Below are 16686 nucleotides of genomic sequence, written 5' to 3' on the forward strand. Positions count from 1 at the left end.
TGCCTGTCTGCCAAGTACCGCTCCATCTGTGTCGAAGGCTAAAGGTACTTCCTTTCGTCCCTTTCATCCTTCAGGTAAAGCAAAAGGTCAGGCGTACAACAAACAGGCCCGCACTTCCAAGCCTGGTAAGCCAAAGCCAAAAAGAGCCTGGGCAGCCCGTCAGCCAGCTTCCAAGGCCGATAAGCCTGCCGCATGACGGGGTGGGGAGCCGGCTTCTAGGGTATACCCAGGAATGGTTGAAGACCACTTCAGATGCCTGGGTACGGGAAGTCATCACTCGGGGTTACGCCATAGCCTTCAAAAACCGACCCCCTCATCGATTTTGCCAGACAAAGGCAAACACTCTGCATTCGGTGGTACAGACCCTCCTTGATACAGGAGTCGTAGTACAGGTGCCTCTTGCGCAGAGGGGCCGGGGGTAAATATTCTCCGCTGTTTCTAGTCCCGAAACCGAATGGGTCCTCCCGGCCCATTCTCAACCTCAAGGCATTGAACAGGTTTGTGAAGGTTTCCAAGTTCCGTATGGAAACTCTTCGCTCTATAGTTCTGGCCTTGGAACCTGGGGACTACATGGTCTCCCTGGATATACAGGATGCTTACCTGCATATTCCTATAGCAGCGTCACATACCTGAGGTTTGCTATTGGCAACCTCCATTACCAGTTTCGGGCGTTACCTTTTGGTTTAACAACGGCTCCGCAATTCTTCACCAAAGTAATGGCGGTGATGACGGTGGTACTCCGCCGTCAAGGGGTCAGGATACTGCCGTATCTGGACGACTTGCTAATCCTGGCAAATTCCCCAGAACTTCTCCTACGTCATCTAGATATGACGGTCCAGTTTCTACAAGCCCAGGGGTGGCTCATCAACTGGAAGAAATCCTCCCTGATCCCTGCTCAGAGCATGGTGCATCTGGGAGCGCTATTGGACACTCACAACCAGAGGTTGTTCTTGTGCAGGAGAAAGTCCTGAAGCTTCAGGACAGGATTCGTTGCTTCCTTTCTCTTCCGCAAGTGTCGATACATTCGGCGATGCAGGTACTGGGCCTCATGGTATCAGCATTCGACATGGTGGAGTATGCTCAATTCCATTCTCGCCCCCTCCAGAGGCTGATTCTAGCCAAGTGGGACGGCCTGCCTCACCGGATCAGGTCTCAAATGATCTCATTGACTCCGGAGGTCCGTCTGTCGCTGCTCTGGTGGCTCCAGGACCAACAGTTGTGCAGGGGCCGTCCCTTCTGGATATCCAACTGGGTCCTGTTGACGACAGATGCCAATCTAAGAGGTTGGGGCGCGGTGCTGGAGCAACACTCCCTTCAGGGTCAGTGGTCCAAGGAGGAGTCCCTCCTCTCGATCAACATTCTGGAATTGCGGGCGGTCTTCAATGCATTGAACCTAGCCCAGCATTTAATTCACAACCGTCCTGTTCAAGTGCAGTCGGACAACGCCACTACAGTGGCTTTCATAAATCATCAAGGCGGCACTCGAAAGCCGTCTGGCAATGAAGGAAGTCTCACGGATTCTACATTGGGCGGAACGCCATCTACCGGCCATATCGGCAATCTTCATTCCGGGAGTCCTGAATTGGGAAGCGGACTTTCTCAGTCATCAGGACGTGCATGCCGGCGAGTGGGGCCTCCATCCAGAAGTCTTTCAACTCCTAGTGGAAAAGTGGGGCCTAATAGACGTTGATCTGATGGCGTCTCGACACAATCACAAGGTTCCGGTCTTCGGAGCAAGGACAAGAGATCCTCAAGCAGCATTCGTGGATGCGCTGGCGGTGCCGTGGAGGTTTCGGCTGCCGTACGTGTTCCCTCGGGTGTCACTCCTGCCCAGGGTAATTCGGAAGTTCAAGCAAGAAAAAGGAAATCTGCTCCTCATAGCTCCAGCGTGGCCCAGACGGCACTGGTTCTCAGACCTGCAAAGGCCTATCGTTAGAGCGTCCAATACTACTTCCACAACGCCCAGACCTCCTCGTTCAGGGCCCCTGTGTCTACCAGGATCTAGCCCGGCTGTCTCTGACGGCATGGCTCTTGAAGCTTCTGTCTTAAGGGCTAAAGGGTTTTCTGAGGAGGTCATTAAAACTATGTTGCAGGCCAGGAAACCGGCTTCTGCCTGGATTTACCATAGGGTCTGACATTCCTACTTTGTTTGGTGTGCATCTAACAATTATGACGCTTCCAAGTTTAGTACAGCCAAACTTTTGGCTTTTCTGCAGCAGGGCCTGGATTTAGGCCTGCGTCTGGCCTCCCTCAAGGTTCATATTTCTGCCTTGTCGGTGTGATTTCAGAGAAAAATTGCGACTTTACCTGATGTTCATACTTTCACTCAGGGTGTGTTGCGTATCCAACCTCCCTATGTCCCGCCTGTGGCTCCTTGGGACTTGTCGGTGGTTTTGGAGGCGTTGCAGGAGCCTCCGTTTGAACCTCTTGGTTCAGCTGATCTTAAGTGGCTTTCCCTTAAGGTGGTGTTCTTGCTGGCTATTGCCTCTGCTAGAAGAGTGTCGGATTTGGGTGCCCTTTCCTGTAGTTCCCCATATCTGATTTTTCACCGTGACCGGGCGGTACTTCGGACTCGTCCCGGTTATTTTCTGAAGGTGGTTTCCTCGTTCCACCTTAATCGTTCCTGACTTGTCTCCCAAAGAGCGGTCTTTGGATGTGGTACGGGCTCTCCGTATCTATGTGAAGAGAACTGCTTCTATTCGAAAATCTGATTCTCTTTGTTTTGTTTGGATTTCACAAACGTGGCTGGCCTGCTCACAAGCAGTCCCTGGCCAGGTGGATAAGAATGGTGATTGCACATGCTTATGTGAAGGCTGGTCTGTCAGCTCCTGCTCACATTACGGCCCATTCTACTCGGTCTTTTGGACCTTCTTGGGCGGCCCAATGTGGTGCAACCCTTGACCAATTGTACAAGGCGGCTACGTGGTCCTCCGTGAACACGTTCATAAGGTTTTATGCCTTCGATACTGCCGCTTCCCAGGATGCTTCCTTTGGATGCCAGGTTCTTGTGCCCACTACAGTGTGTCCCCTCCCATAAGGAACTGCTTTAGGACATCCCCATTGTCCATCCTTGTGGAGCCCAGTGTACCCCGCAGCAGAAAACGAGTTTTATGGTAAGAACTTACCATTGTTAAAACTTTCTGCGAGGTACACTGGGCCCCACAAGGCGCCCACCCTGACGCACGCTTCTTCGGGTTGGTATGGCATTAGCCGCTGACACTTCTCCTGTCGTGAGCGTGTGGTGTATGTGGCTACTAACCGTTGTCGTCTCTTTTCCTGCTACTGCATTGGGCTGGTTAACTAAAAACTGAGCTCCTGTGCAGGGAGGCGGGGTTATAGAGGAGGCGGCGCTGTGCATTCTGGGAACAGTCAAAGCTTTGAGCCTGTTGGTGCCTCGGATCAAGATCCTACTCTACACCCCATTGTCCATCCTTGTGGAGCCCAGTGTACCTCGCAGAAAGAGTTTTAACAACGGTAAGTTCTTACCATAAAACTCGTTATTTTATTAATACTTTTTAAACTATATTAAATAAAAAAAAAAAAAACAATGTTATAATGGTTTTGAAGGGAAAAATCATCAGTTAAGTGTTTAACTGCTGCCTGCATCTGATCAGCAAGGCGCAGGCATGTACAGGCCTCGCCAGTGCAATAAAGTTTTTTGTTTATTGTGATGCAGGGCACAAGACATCATGGTGGTACGCCTGCAGCACCACTGAAATTAAAGGCGGAGAAGCCACACAAGAAGGTATGTGACTGAAGCTGGAGAGACAGAAGGGAGCTAGAGAGAAAGAAGGGGGCTGGAGTGACAGAAGAGGGCTGGAGAGACAGAAACACACTGGAGAGACAAAAAGAGGCTGGAGAGACAGAATGGGTCTTGAGAAACAAGGGGTTGGTGTGACTAAGATGTGACATTTTCATGCACCTAGATCAGTGGTTCCCAACCTCGGTCCTCAAGTACCCACAACAGTTCATGTTTGCCAGGTCACCAAGCAGTTGAACAGGTGTATTCATTACTCAGTGACAAATTATAAAAGACCCACAGGTGGAGCTAATTATTTCACTTGCAATGCTGTGAGGAGACCTGGAAAACATGAACTGTTGGGGGTACTTGAGGACCGCGGTTGAGAACCACTGACCTAGATGGATAAATAACATTTGTCCTATATATGACCTTATGTATGCACAGACTAGTGAGAAGAATTGATGATCCTTAGAATCATAGGTGGAGATAAAGGGGGTAATTTTGAGTTGATCGCTCGCTAGCTATTGTTTGCAGCGCAGCGATCAGATAGTCGCCGCCTGTGGGGGAGTGTATTTTCGCTTTGCAAGTGTGCGATCGCTTTTGCAGCCGAGCGGTACAAAAAAGTTTTTTGCAGTTTCTGAGTAGCTCTGGACTTAATCAGCCGCTGCGATCACTTCAGTCTTTTTTGTCCCGAAATTTAAGTCAGATACCCGCCCTGCAAATGCTTGGACACGCCTGCGTTTTTCCAAACACTCCCAGAAAATGGTCAGTTGACACCCATAAACGCCCTGTTTCTGTCAATCACCATGCGATCGGCTGTGCGAATGGATTCTTCGTTAAATCCATTGCCCAGCACCGATCCTCTTTGTACCCGTATGACGCGCCTGCGCATTGCGGTGTGTACGCATGCACAGTTTTGCTGAGTTTTGACCTGATCGCAGTGCTGCAAAAAATAGCTAGCGTGCGATCAACTCGCAATGACCCCCCAGGATCTTTTATCCAGACCCCAGCAATTAAATGGGAGGAGAAATTTATGTTCAGCCAACAGTGATCTCTTATCGTGTACCAGTCATAAATGTTTGGGGGTAGGAAATTGCATCCTTCATCCTCAAACAAGCCAATGCTAGGCCATAAAGTAAAAGTAGAATTTCAACTCTTAAAGAGAATGGAATGTCACTTCCCACTCCCCAATCTATTTGCAAGACAGCTATGTAGAGAAAGCATATGATACCTTCATCCAGTGTCCAGCATTGAGTGAGTTGAACATCAGGAAGGTGGGAGGGAATTAAGCTGCAATGAGTACCAGTCTCCCTTAAGAGTCAGTGTTCATTTACTTAGGCCACAGGTTCTCAAACTCCCACACAGTGCATGTTTTGCAGGTCACCTAGCAGGTGCACAGTTGTATTCATTACTCACTGACCCATTTTAAAAGATCCACAGGTGAAGCTAATTATTTCAGTTGTGATTCTGTGAGGAGACCTGCAAAACATGAACTATGTGGGGTCCTGAGGACCGAGTTTGAGAACCTGTGACTTAGGGCATAGGTTCTCATACTCGGTCCTCAGGACCCCACACACAGGGCCGGTTCGAGGGCCCTCGACGCCCCGGGCAGGGAATGGGGGTGTGGCTTAATACAGGGGGTGTGGCCAGTTACGCCCCCTGTACAGTAGAAGCGCCGCTTAAATGCTGAGCGGTGCGCGATGACGTCATCGCGCACCGCTCAGCAAAGGTCCTCTCCGCGAAGGGAACTAGACGCGTAGCGTCTAGTTCCCTTCACAGGGGACCACACCCGGGACCACAGCCGCAGATCCGGGGGACACAGCGGGCAGCGGAGGGCACAGCAGTGGCGGATCTTGCCATGGTGCGGCGCCCTCCGGAAGGCGGCGCCCCGGGCAAAAGTCCTGCTTGCCCGTGGCAAGATCCGCTACTGCCCAGTGCCCACACAGTGCATGTTTTGACGGTAACCCAGCAGGTGCACAGGTGTATTAATTACTCACTTACATTTTAAAGGGTCTACAGGTGGAGCTAATTATTTAACTTGTGATTCTGTGAGGAGACCTGGAAAACATGCACTGTGTGGGGTCCTGAGGACAGAGTTTGAGAATCTGTGACTTAGGGGATTCAGACACGAGAGCAGGGAAATTAATCATTCTAAATTGTGAAGTTCCCTCACATCAGAAATCACCTAAGTACTTTTGCGTAAATGTTAGGCTTCTGCATTATCATACCCTGTGTATTTTTCTGAGATTTATAGGCACCGTATTTCAATCCCTTCTCTAATCATTTTTGTATACTTTTACTTTAGACGATTTTATTTGAATAAAAGATAACTAATTCTAGCGTATTCTTTGTGCCTCTTGGTGAATCTACGAGCGTGTGCGGCCAAAGCTACTAACGAAGTTTAAGTGAGTTTGCAAATAACAATTCTGAATGCAGATAGCGGAGGACTGTCTTGTGTCTATACATTGATATTTTGGGGTTCCACTGCTGGTGGCAGTTACCAGGTTTTCATTAACCACACGTGCTGAGGTAACCATAAGTCACTGGTGGCGATTTTCAGATTGAGGTGTCTAGGCAATCGGCCGGCCTGTGTTGACAGTACACAAACCCCCCTCCTCTTGGCTAGCGACTTAGATTATGACAACAATTGCAACTGACCAGAGAGTAGCTACCAGGAAGAAGAGATAGGAGCCTTACCGTGAGGTGAGAGAATGTGTGCTTAGAAAGTGCAGTACTGGTTCTATTATGTTTGTGTATTTATTAATTATGGGATGTTTAACCTTTTCCTGACCACTTATTTTATTTATATTAGTTAAATATGTTTGATACAGCCTATACAAAAGACCATCTATAGTGTTAAATATTAGTACTGTATTCACTACAGTATCCAGTGTATAAAAAGACCAATGTGTACATTAATGTCCAGGCCCAGTACTAGGTTATTCTACCGCTCCCCCAGACTCCTGCACTTGCTTCAGTGTTCCGCAGAGTGGGAGATTGTGGATTGCATTTGGAAACCCCCCTCTAGAAATCCTGCATTTGCCACTGCAATAGCAGCACCAGCGGGGAGACTGGAGCAATAATGTGCCTAGGGGAGGCCTGACCCTTAAATCCGCCACTAGCTAAAAGGTGTAACTGGAGTGCTGAGAAGAGACTCATGGTCAAGGTAGTGTTCATGCAAATCATACTTGCCTTCTTAAATTCTTTTGCATGCAGGAGACTTCGGCTCCATTCACATTCTGTATAAGTGACAAGACTGATCTTGTATCTTATTCACGTCCTGCCGATTTACCTTTCCCCGGCTTCTGCAAATTATTTTTTAGCCATGTGCACATCAGTTTGGAATTCACTAATACCCCTTTCACATAAAGGGTCACACCCAGGTCGTTTTCTGTTGAAATGGTCAGCCAGTGTCGAAAATCCTGGGACTACAACCCTGGTTTTTACCAGGGATGAGACCCGGCAATTTCAACCCAGGTTGACCCTTTCACACAGGAGAAATACCCAGGATGATCGGCAAATTACCTGGTAGAACTGCTTCACCCGGTAAACTGCTTTTATTACCCCGTTCACATCGTACAAATAACCTGCTATCGACCTGGCATATTGCTGGGTCGTCACGGGTCAGTGTGCGGTGCGAAAGCACCAAGTCCGAATTCTCGTGTCGCGTGACCAAGTGATTCAACCCGGGTTATAAGCAGTGTTATTCTCGGGTTGAATACCGGGTCAGTGGCTGCGTAAATGGATTTCCGGGACCCATTTACTAGACAGGGAGAGGCGCGCGGAGATGAGCTCATCTCCCAGTGCCACCTCCGCTGCCGGCTACGATTTTTTAAAAAATAATATACGTAATTTGACCCAATTTAAGAACCCTAAATACTTTTATTATGACCAATAATAAACTTCTACACATTTATCCTGTGTTAGTTTAGCTTTTTGGGGGGTACAGGCAGATTTCCCCATTTTCCCCTACACTTTCTACTGCTGGCGTAGTATTTTCGTGGTAATCCCATTTTTGCTGTTTTGCAGTTGAATAGGTAAATTACAGGAGCATGTAAACCTGCAAAAAGCCAGTTTTCGCAGCATAAAAGTTGCGAAAACGGCAATTGTGGTAAATGACCGCAATTTCACCGATATCGCTGGCCTGTCAGCCAGTGTGTACCAGCGATATGTCTGTGAATGCCATTGTTCACATACAGTACATATCGCGTCGACCCTGCTGCACACGTGATGACCAATATATCTACAGGTATATTGGTGCATCGTTGTGTGTGTACAGGTGATAAGCCAACCACCCGTACACATGCTGCAGAGGCCGCCGGTGATTGACGACTGAACTGGGTGGGCGCATGTAAATGCCCGCCCAGTTTGTGACGTCAGTCATGACGGATCCGGCAGTGTGAATGCACAACACACTGCCCGATCTGGCTATAGATATATCTGCAGATCCATTGATCTGCAGATATATCTGCTAGTGTGTACCCACCGTTAGTGTATTGTTCAGCGTTATGTTATACTGTTTATACATTTTATGAGAATTTTTATTTGATTGCATGTATTAATAAATTTGATATTTTCCAGCAAGAAAGACAGTGCTTCTCTGGGTTTTTTTTTTTGCATTTTGAACGTTTTAGAGGGTCAGTACATCTTACAGTAGCAGCAGTCTTTCAAGCAGGGAAGTATCTTTTACTGTTATATTGAGGGAGGGTTCTGATTCCACTAGCGCTCTCATTTTTGGCGTTTGTTTCCTGAGTCACCTGTCAGCCCGAGCCAGAGGCTCCCAGTCAGCCAGAGAAGGAAGAACAGTGGCACACTGGATTTCTAGTTTATCTTTTACTGCTCAGACTCTGAGCAGTTAAAGATAAACTGCAAATCCCATGGGGCAATTTAACCCTTTACAAAGATGGCCACCACTGGAGCTAGACAACAGATGGGCTGCTCACGCTGTTTCTACTGTGTGCGTTTGGGTGCAGGAGCAAGGGCTGTGCAATAATACAGTCTGTGAAGGCAAGTGGCTGCCCAGGAGCACTCTACTGCCAGAGGGGTTCTCACTGCTCAGAGCTGCAGTGTAGGTTCCCGGCTTCTCTGCACATAGTAGACACCTAAATAAAGATGCCATCAAATGATTTTATAGAGGAGTGCAGAGCAGTAAAGAGGGATGTAGAGGAGCATAGAGGCAGTGGTGGGACCAGGTACAGAACTATGCTTCGGGTCCCCCTCCTCCACACCACCCCAAGTTCACATAGCAGTGGGTGACAGGGAGAGGTACAGAGTGAGATGGATGAAGCAGAGGGTGACATGGAGAGACTAACAGGGAGACTAATGCTGGGTACACACTGGCAGACATATTGGCCAATCAGTTGGTTGTCCAATATATCTTTTGCTGATCTGCAGGTGTGTACAAGCAATATGTCTGTGAAAGACGTCTTTCACAGATATATTGCATCTGCTGTGCAACACAGCAGATGGCCAATATATCTGCAGATATATTAGTGCATCTTTCAGTGTGTATGAACAATCCCCATCTGCATATATAGCTGCAGATAGATTGAACAGCAGAACTATCTTTAAGATATATTGGTGCATCTTTCTATGTGTATGAACAACCACCATCTGCAGATATATCTGCAGATCGATTGAACTGCAGATATATCTGCTAGTGTGTACCCAGCTTTAGAGTTGGTGAAAGGGAGAGGCAATGAATGATAGGAAAAGGAGGGTGACTAGGAGAATATGAAGAGGAGAGGCAGAGGGTATGAGAGGTCTCTGTAGAAGGGAGTCAAGGGGGTAACTTGTGTTGAAAGGGTTCACTGGGACATGAAGGGGAAATATCAATGTGGAAGACGGGCAGAAAAAAAAACAAGCAACTTTAACATGAGAGCTGATGAAAGACAATGCTAGTGGAAGAATTTACTAAAGAGATAGAAGAGGAATTATGTCAGGGAAGAGGAGAGATAGAAAGAGGGAGAGATAGAGGGAAAGAGAGACTGGTGAAGAGGAAGGGAGAGAGGTGTAGGGGAACAGAGAGAGAGAGAGAGAGAGAGAGATAAGGAGACAAAGGGAAAGAGAGAAAGAGATGGGGAAACAGAAGGAGAGAAAGTCAGAAGGGCAGACAAAGGGAGCAAGAGAGAGAGAGAGATGGAGAGAGACAGAGACAGTGACATGGACAATCAGTGCTGTGGCTGCTGCACATGGAGATGGCCTCTGCTTCCCTCCCATGGAATTTTGTTGCTGGGGAAAGTCAGGGTATGCTGAGGGGGTATAGGGCAGTGACAAGTAGGAAAGGGGAGGAGCTGAGAGAGCGACCCCTCTGGCCGGCACAGGCAGCATTAATGAGTCTGGGGGGGATGAGCTGAGAGGAGAAGGGAGGGCGGCCCCCTCCTACCACCTCAGACCCACCTGACCAAAGACTGTGTGCAGCGGAAGTGTTATAATACAGGCTCTGGTATACTGGCGGTGGGCGGTGCAGTGCTGGCAGCGGCATATAATGAGTCATTGTGTCATGATGTAGAGCAGCATAGAGGGATATAGAGGAGAATAGAGGGAAGCCGGGCAGTATAGGAGGTATATAGAGGAGCATAGAGTGGTGTAAAGCAGTTTAGAGGGATGTAGAGGAGCATAGAGGTGTGTAGAGCAGTATAGAAAGATGTGATGTCATAGGTCACATTGCCACATGCTCTCTCCGTCCGCCCAAAGAGATCTAATGACTGACGCTGCAGGGTAGGCTGCGGTGAAGACTGGGGCTGGAGTTGGACTGTGTGGTGCTGAGAGGATGAGCAGCAGTCAGTCAGAAGGTAATGACTTTTACTTCAATGCAGTGGGGTGCTGAGGGACTGAGACATTATTACTGACTATGTTTTTTTTAATGTGGGAGCCAATGTGTTGTTGTTTTTTTATGTGGGAGTAAATGTTTTTCTTTTTCTTTTACATCTCAGTGCCAATGGGAGGGGGGTGGGCAAGGGGGGGGGGGGGGCGGAGGGCTTTCAAGATTTTTCTACGGGGCCCACAAAGTTCTAGTTATATACCCTGGATGGAGCCTTCACATTTTTTTTTTCGGATGGTGCATCTTAGCTGAAACGTGATGCGACTAGGACGCTCCAGGAGACTATGTGGATAGATTTTACACTTGTATATCTGTGTGCAACTGAGTGTGTATTCAAAACACAAGGGACCCTGGCAGTAGCGGATCTTGCCACGGGCAAGCAGGACTTTTGCCCGGGGCGCCGCGCCAGGGCAAGATCCGCTGCTGCTGTGCCCCCCGCTGCCCGCTGCCAAGGGAAACTAGACGCGTACGCGTCTAGTTTCCCTTCGTGGAGAGGTCCTTTACTGTGCGGTGCGCAATGACGTCATCGCGCACCGCACATCATTTCAGTCTGTACAGGGGGCGTAAATGACCACGCCCCCTCTACGAAGCCACGCCCCCTAATGCCGCCCGGGGCGCACAGAGCCCCAGAACCGGCCCTGGACCCTGGGAATGAAAAAAGCTGCTTCAGTGTAGTACTTCGTATGCGGATTCAGACACAGTCACACACACACACACACACACACACACACACACACACACACACACACGTGTCACTTATTAAAGTAATCAGCACAGTCTTCTGGTGCCTCCTAGTCACATCGCATTGCGACTAAGTTGCATTTTCGGCTAAAAAGACAACCATCACTAGCAGAGTCTCACAGGACCTGGCATGCCGTGAGAGTCTGTTTGGTATGACTGTAGCAATGATGTATGAGGACACATCTGTATAATGCTGGCTATGCAGACCTGCAAATGTGCACTTGCTATAGCACTCATGTGCTGATGAGTTGTGGAATAATAGCTGCTTATGCAAAGACAAATGCAACTCGTGTGCATCTTATCTGTGAAAAGACATTGTACCCTGGGCTCTGTATAACCCCCATTGTGTGTAGTGCTTGTACCTGAGAATCATTTTGCTTTTTGACAAGTAACTCTGGACAGTTTGTATGTGTCCAAGTACACAGGCACCGAGAAGTTCTGTCCAGCCGTCCCATACATCCATTCTCAATGTTGCACCTACAGATCAAGATAAAAAGCAGGATTTCATTGTTTCAAGCCACTGAAAGTATAATAGACACGTGTAGTATGAGGTGTATTGGAGAATGAGAAAAACGTATCAGTGTCCTTCATCCTCTGAGCCGTAGAAAACTGTTATATGGGTTATATGTTGCTATAAGAGGTTTCAGAGTGTGAGAAATCTATCAGGTATCTGATACCTAGGGCCTGATTCATTGTCGCACGACTATAAACCCTGGTGTACAACTGCGTGCCTGAATGTGCAAGGACTGAGGCACCCACTTTGTTCATCTTTAGACACAACAATACCACTTGGGGCATCTACCATTGGACGATATCCGGTCTTTAGATTGAGAGCACTTAGGTCGACACTCATTAGGTCCACCACTATTGGTCAACATGCATTAGGTCGACATGGCAGTCAGCACATGAAAAGGTCGGCATTAGTTTTCCACTTTTTTACATTTTTTAACTTTTTCATACTATTTGATTGGGAATAGTAACCTGTGCCGAGTGCACCTTGCCCAAAGCATGGCGAGCGGACATGGTGCATTAATTGGGGTTCCCAATCACTTTACGAAGAAAACAACAGCAAAAAAAATATAAAAAACTCACGTCAACCTTTTTCCTTGTCGACCTAATGACCATGTAAACCTATTTCAGGTGTCGACCTAATGACTGCCAACCAATAGTGGTTGACCTAATGACTGTCAACCTAGTTACTGTCGACCCTATGATCCACATCCCATTGGACGCACTATCAAAACTTGTACCTGCCCCGTGTAACTAGGTATGTGACACAATACTCCCATAACCATTACATGGTGCATCCCAGTCACCACCCACAAATAGAGTTGGGAGCAAAGAAAGCAAAAAAAGGACAGTAACTGTGTTTCTGGAACAAACCATGTCGCAATGCAAGGGGTGCAATTCTTTTTTTTTTTTTTTTTGCATGCAGGGTATGTACTGGCTGCTTGCGCATGTAGCCCAGAACCCTAAGGGTTATTTACGAACATTGCTCAAAGATACAAATCTGCACATTGATAAGTAGCCAATGTGTTTTTTTAAATGGCATCGATATCCATGTGTTTGATGGTAATATCAATGTTAAGCTGTCCCATCCCTAGTGCTCAAATGCGCTTATGGGAAATCTTATTACACTTTCTGTTATCAAGTATATGGAGTGCATGTGTTAAAGTTGGTGTAGCAATGACGTGCGGTGGGGTGAGGCAGAGCCTTTACTGTCATACTAACGTTTGTACCAGAGTTTTGATTGTATAAAGTATATGAAAAATGCAAAGAATATGTTTAAAATATCTTCTTTGCATTATTCTAATCATTTTTATAGCCAAAACTCTGGAGTAAAAAGTCTACGGCAGGTGAGGCAGTGCCTGACCTGCCGACCTTTTCCGCACTTCTCAGGTCAAAGCTCACCAAATTTCCAGAAGTTTATACTGCTGCACCTGTGTATAATGCCCAGATGTACCCTTTGGGTCATATATTGTATTTAAATCTGGCTCTGGTGCTAGCCAGTGCTTCCTGAGCCATTTAGCTCACCGCACATCCCTGTGGTGTAGTCCAGTTAAAAGTATATATTATTGGGATCTGCTCATTTGATACATTTCCCTTCTACTGTTTTACCTGCAACTACACAATGTATGGTATTATCTTAACTTTAGATATTGTTTTATGTTTCTCTATAAAACAGTAATTTTTTCTGTATATTGACTGCTGGTATTACTAATTTGGAAGTAAGTATATACAGCAATAAAGCAGGCAACACAGTAAAAACTATGTGGGTCATTCCAAGCTGATCGCTTCAGGGCCGAAGCTAGACTTGTCAGCACCCGGGGCAAGGAAGCATTTTGGCGCCCCCCCCCCCCCCCCCCCCCCCCGCATTACACAAAAAAATAAGAATTTACTTACCGATAATTCTATTTCTCGTAGTCCGTAGTGGATGCTGGGGACTCCGTCAGGACCATGGGGAATTAGCGGCTCCGCAGGAGACAGGGCACAAAAGTAAAAGCTTTAGGATCAGGTGGTGTGCACTGGCTCCTCCCCCTATGACCCTCCTCCAAGCCTCAGTTAGGATACTGTGCCCGGACGAGCGTACACAATAAGGAAGGATTTTGAATCCCGGGTAAGACTCATACCAGCCACACCAATCACACTGTACAACCTGTGATCTGAACCCAGTTAACAGCATGATAACAGCGGAGCATCTGAAAAGATGGCTCACAACAATAATAACCCGATTTTTGTAACAATAACTATGTACAAGTATTGCAGACAATCCGCACTTGGGATGGGCGCCCAGCATCCACTACGGACTACGAGAAATAGAATTATCGGTAAGTAAATTCTTATTTTCTCTAACGTCCTAAGTGGATGCTGGGGACTCCGTCAGGACCATGGGGATTATACCAAAGCTCCCAAACGGGCGGGAGAGTGCGGATGACTCTGCAGCACCGAATGAGAGAACTCCAGGTCCTCCTCAGTCAGGGTGTGCCCCTGACCAAGTATCAGCTCGGCAAAGTTGTAAAGCCGAGACCCCTCGGGCAGCCGCCCAAGATGAGCCCACCTTCCTTGTGGAATGGGCATTTACATATTTTGGCTGTGGCAGGCCTGCCACAGAATGTGCAAGCTGAATTGTACTACACATCCAACTAGCAATCGTCTGCTTAGAAGCAAGAGCACCCAGTTTGTTGGGTGCATACAGGATAACAGCAAGTCAGTCTTCCTGACTCCAGCCGTCCTGGAAACTATATTTTCAGGGCCCTGACAACATCTAGCAACTTGGAGTCCTCCAAGTCCCTAGTAGCCGCAGGTACCACAATAAGCTGGTTCGGGTGAAACACTGACACCACCCTAGGGAGAAACTGGGGACGAGTCCGCAGCTCTGCCCTGTCCGAATGGACAATCAGATATGGGCTTTTTTTAAGACAAACGCCGCCAATTCTGACACTCGCCTGGCCGAGGCCAGGGCCAACAGCATGGTCACTTTCCCTGTGAGATATTTCAAATCCACAGATTTGAGCGGTTTAAACCAATGTGATTTTAGGAATCCCAGAACTACGTTGAGATCCCACAGTGCCACTGGAGGCACAAAAGGGGGTTGTATATGCAGTACTCCCTTGACAAACTTCTGGACTTCAGGAACTGAAGCCAATTCTTTTTGGAAGAAAATCGACAGGGCCGAAATTTGAACCTTAATGGACCCCAATTTGAGGCCCATAGACACTCCTGTTTTTAGGAAATGCAGGAAACGACCGAGTTGAAATTTCTTCATGGGGCCTTCCTGGCCTCACACCACGCAACATATTTTCGCCACCTGTGGTGATAATGTTGTGCGGTCACCTCCTTCCTGGCTTTGACCAGGGTAGGAATGACCTCTTCCTGAATGCCTTTTTCCCTTAGGATCCGGCGTTCAACCGCCATGCCGTCAAACGCAGCCGCGGTAAGTCTTGGAACAGACATGGTACTTGCTGAAGCAAGTCCCTTCTTAGCGGCAGAGGCCATGAGTCCTCTGTGAGCATCTCTTGAAGTTCCGGGTACCAAGTCCTTCTTGGCCAATCCGGAGCCACGAGTATAGTTCTTACTCCTCTACATCTTATAATTCTCAATACCTTGGGTATGAGAAGCAGAGGAGGGAAGACATACACCGACTGGTACACCCACGGTGTTACCAGAACGTCCACAGCTATTGCCTGAGGGTCTTTTGACCTGGCGCAATACTTGTCCAGTTTTTTGTTCAGGCGGGACGCCATCATGTCCACCTTTGGTTTCCAACGGTTCACAATCATGTGGAAGACTTCCCGATGAAGTCCCCACTCTCCCGGGTGGAGGTTGTGCCTGCTGAGGAAGTCTGCTTCCCAGTTGTCCACTCCCGGAATGAACACTGCTGACAGTGCTATCACATGATTTTCCGCCCAGCGAAAAATCCTTGCAGTTTCTGCCATTGCCCTCCTGCTTCTTGTGCCGCCCTGTCTGTTTACGTGGGCGACTGCCGTGATGTTGTCCCACTGGATCAATACCGGCTGACCTTGAAGCAGAGGTCTTGCTAAGCTTAGAGCATTGTAAATTGCCCTTAGCTCCAGTATATTTATGTGGAGAAAAATCTCCAGACTTGATCACACTCCCTGGAAATTTTTTCCCTGTGTGACTGCTCCCCAGCCTCTCAGGCTGGCCTCCGTGGTCACCAGCATCCAATCCTGAATGCCGAATCTGCGGCCCTCTAGAAGATGAGCACTCTGTAACCACCACAGGAGAGACACCCTTGTCCTTGGAGATAGGGTTATCCGCTGATGCATCTGAAAATGCGATCCGGACCATTTGTCCAGCAGATCCCACTGAAAAGTTCTTGCGTGGAATCTGCCGAATTGAATCGCTTCGTAATAAGCCACCATTTTTCCCAGGACTCTTGTGCAATGATGCACTGACACTTTTCCTGGTTTTAGGAGGTTCCTGACTAGCTCGGATAACTCCCTGGCTTTCTCCTCCGGGAGAAACACCTTTTTCTGGACTGTGTCCAGAACCATCCCTAGGAACAGCAGACGTGTCGTCGGAAACGGCTGCGATTTTGGATATTTAGAATCCACCCGTGCTGTCGTAGAACTACTTGAGATAGTGCTACTCCGACTTCCAACTGTTCTCTGGACCTTGCCCTTATCAGGAGATCGTCCAAGTAAGGGATAATTAAGACGCCTTTTCTTTGAAGAAGAATCATCATTTCGGCCATTACTTTGGTAAAGACCCGGGGTGCCGTGGACAATCCAAACGGCAGCGTCTGAAACTGATAGTGACAGTTCCGTACCACGAACCTGAGGTACCCTTGGTGAGAAGGGCAATTTGGGACATGGAGGTAAGCATCCTTGATGTCCAGGGACACCATATAGTCCCCTTC

General features: G+C 47.9%; 1 protein-coding gene across 1 annotated transcript in view; it reads right to left on the reverse strand.

Annotated features, from left to right (window-relative positions):
• Window positions 1-16686, reverse strand: part of ANKUB1 (ankyrin repeat and ubiquitin domain containing 1) — a 184934-nt gene that overhangs the window by 18171 nt on the left and 150077 nt on the right. Inside the window, exon 4 of the mRNA XM_063916027.1 lies at window positions 11669-11783. Within this exon, the coding sequence (XP_063772097.1) occupies window positions 11669-11783 (115 nt within the window). The remainder of the gene's footprint in view (window positions 1-11668; window positions 11784-16686) is intronic.

Source organism: Pseudophryne corroboree, chromosome 4 (assembly GCF_028390025.1).
Source record: "Pseudophryne corroboree isolate aPseCor3 chromosome 4, aPseCor3.hap2, whole genome shotgun sequence".
Classification (NCBI taxonomy): domain Eukaryota; kingdom Metazoa; phylum Chordata; class Amphibia; order Anura; family Myobatrachidae; genus Pseudophryne; species Pseudophryne corroboree.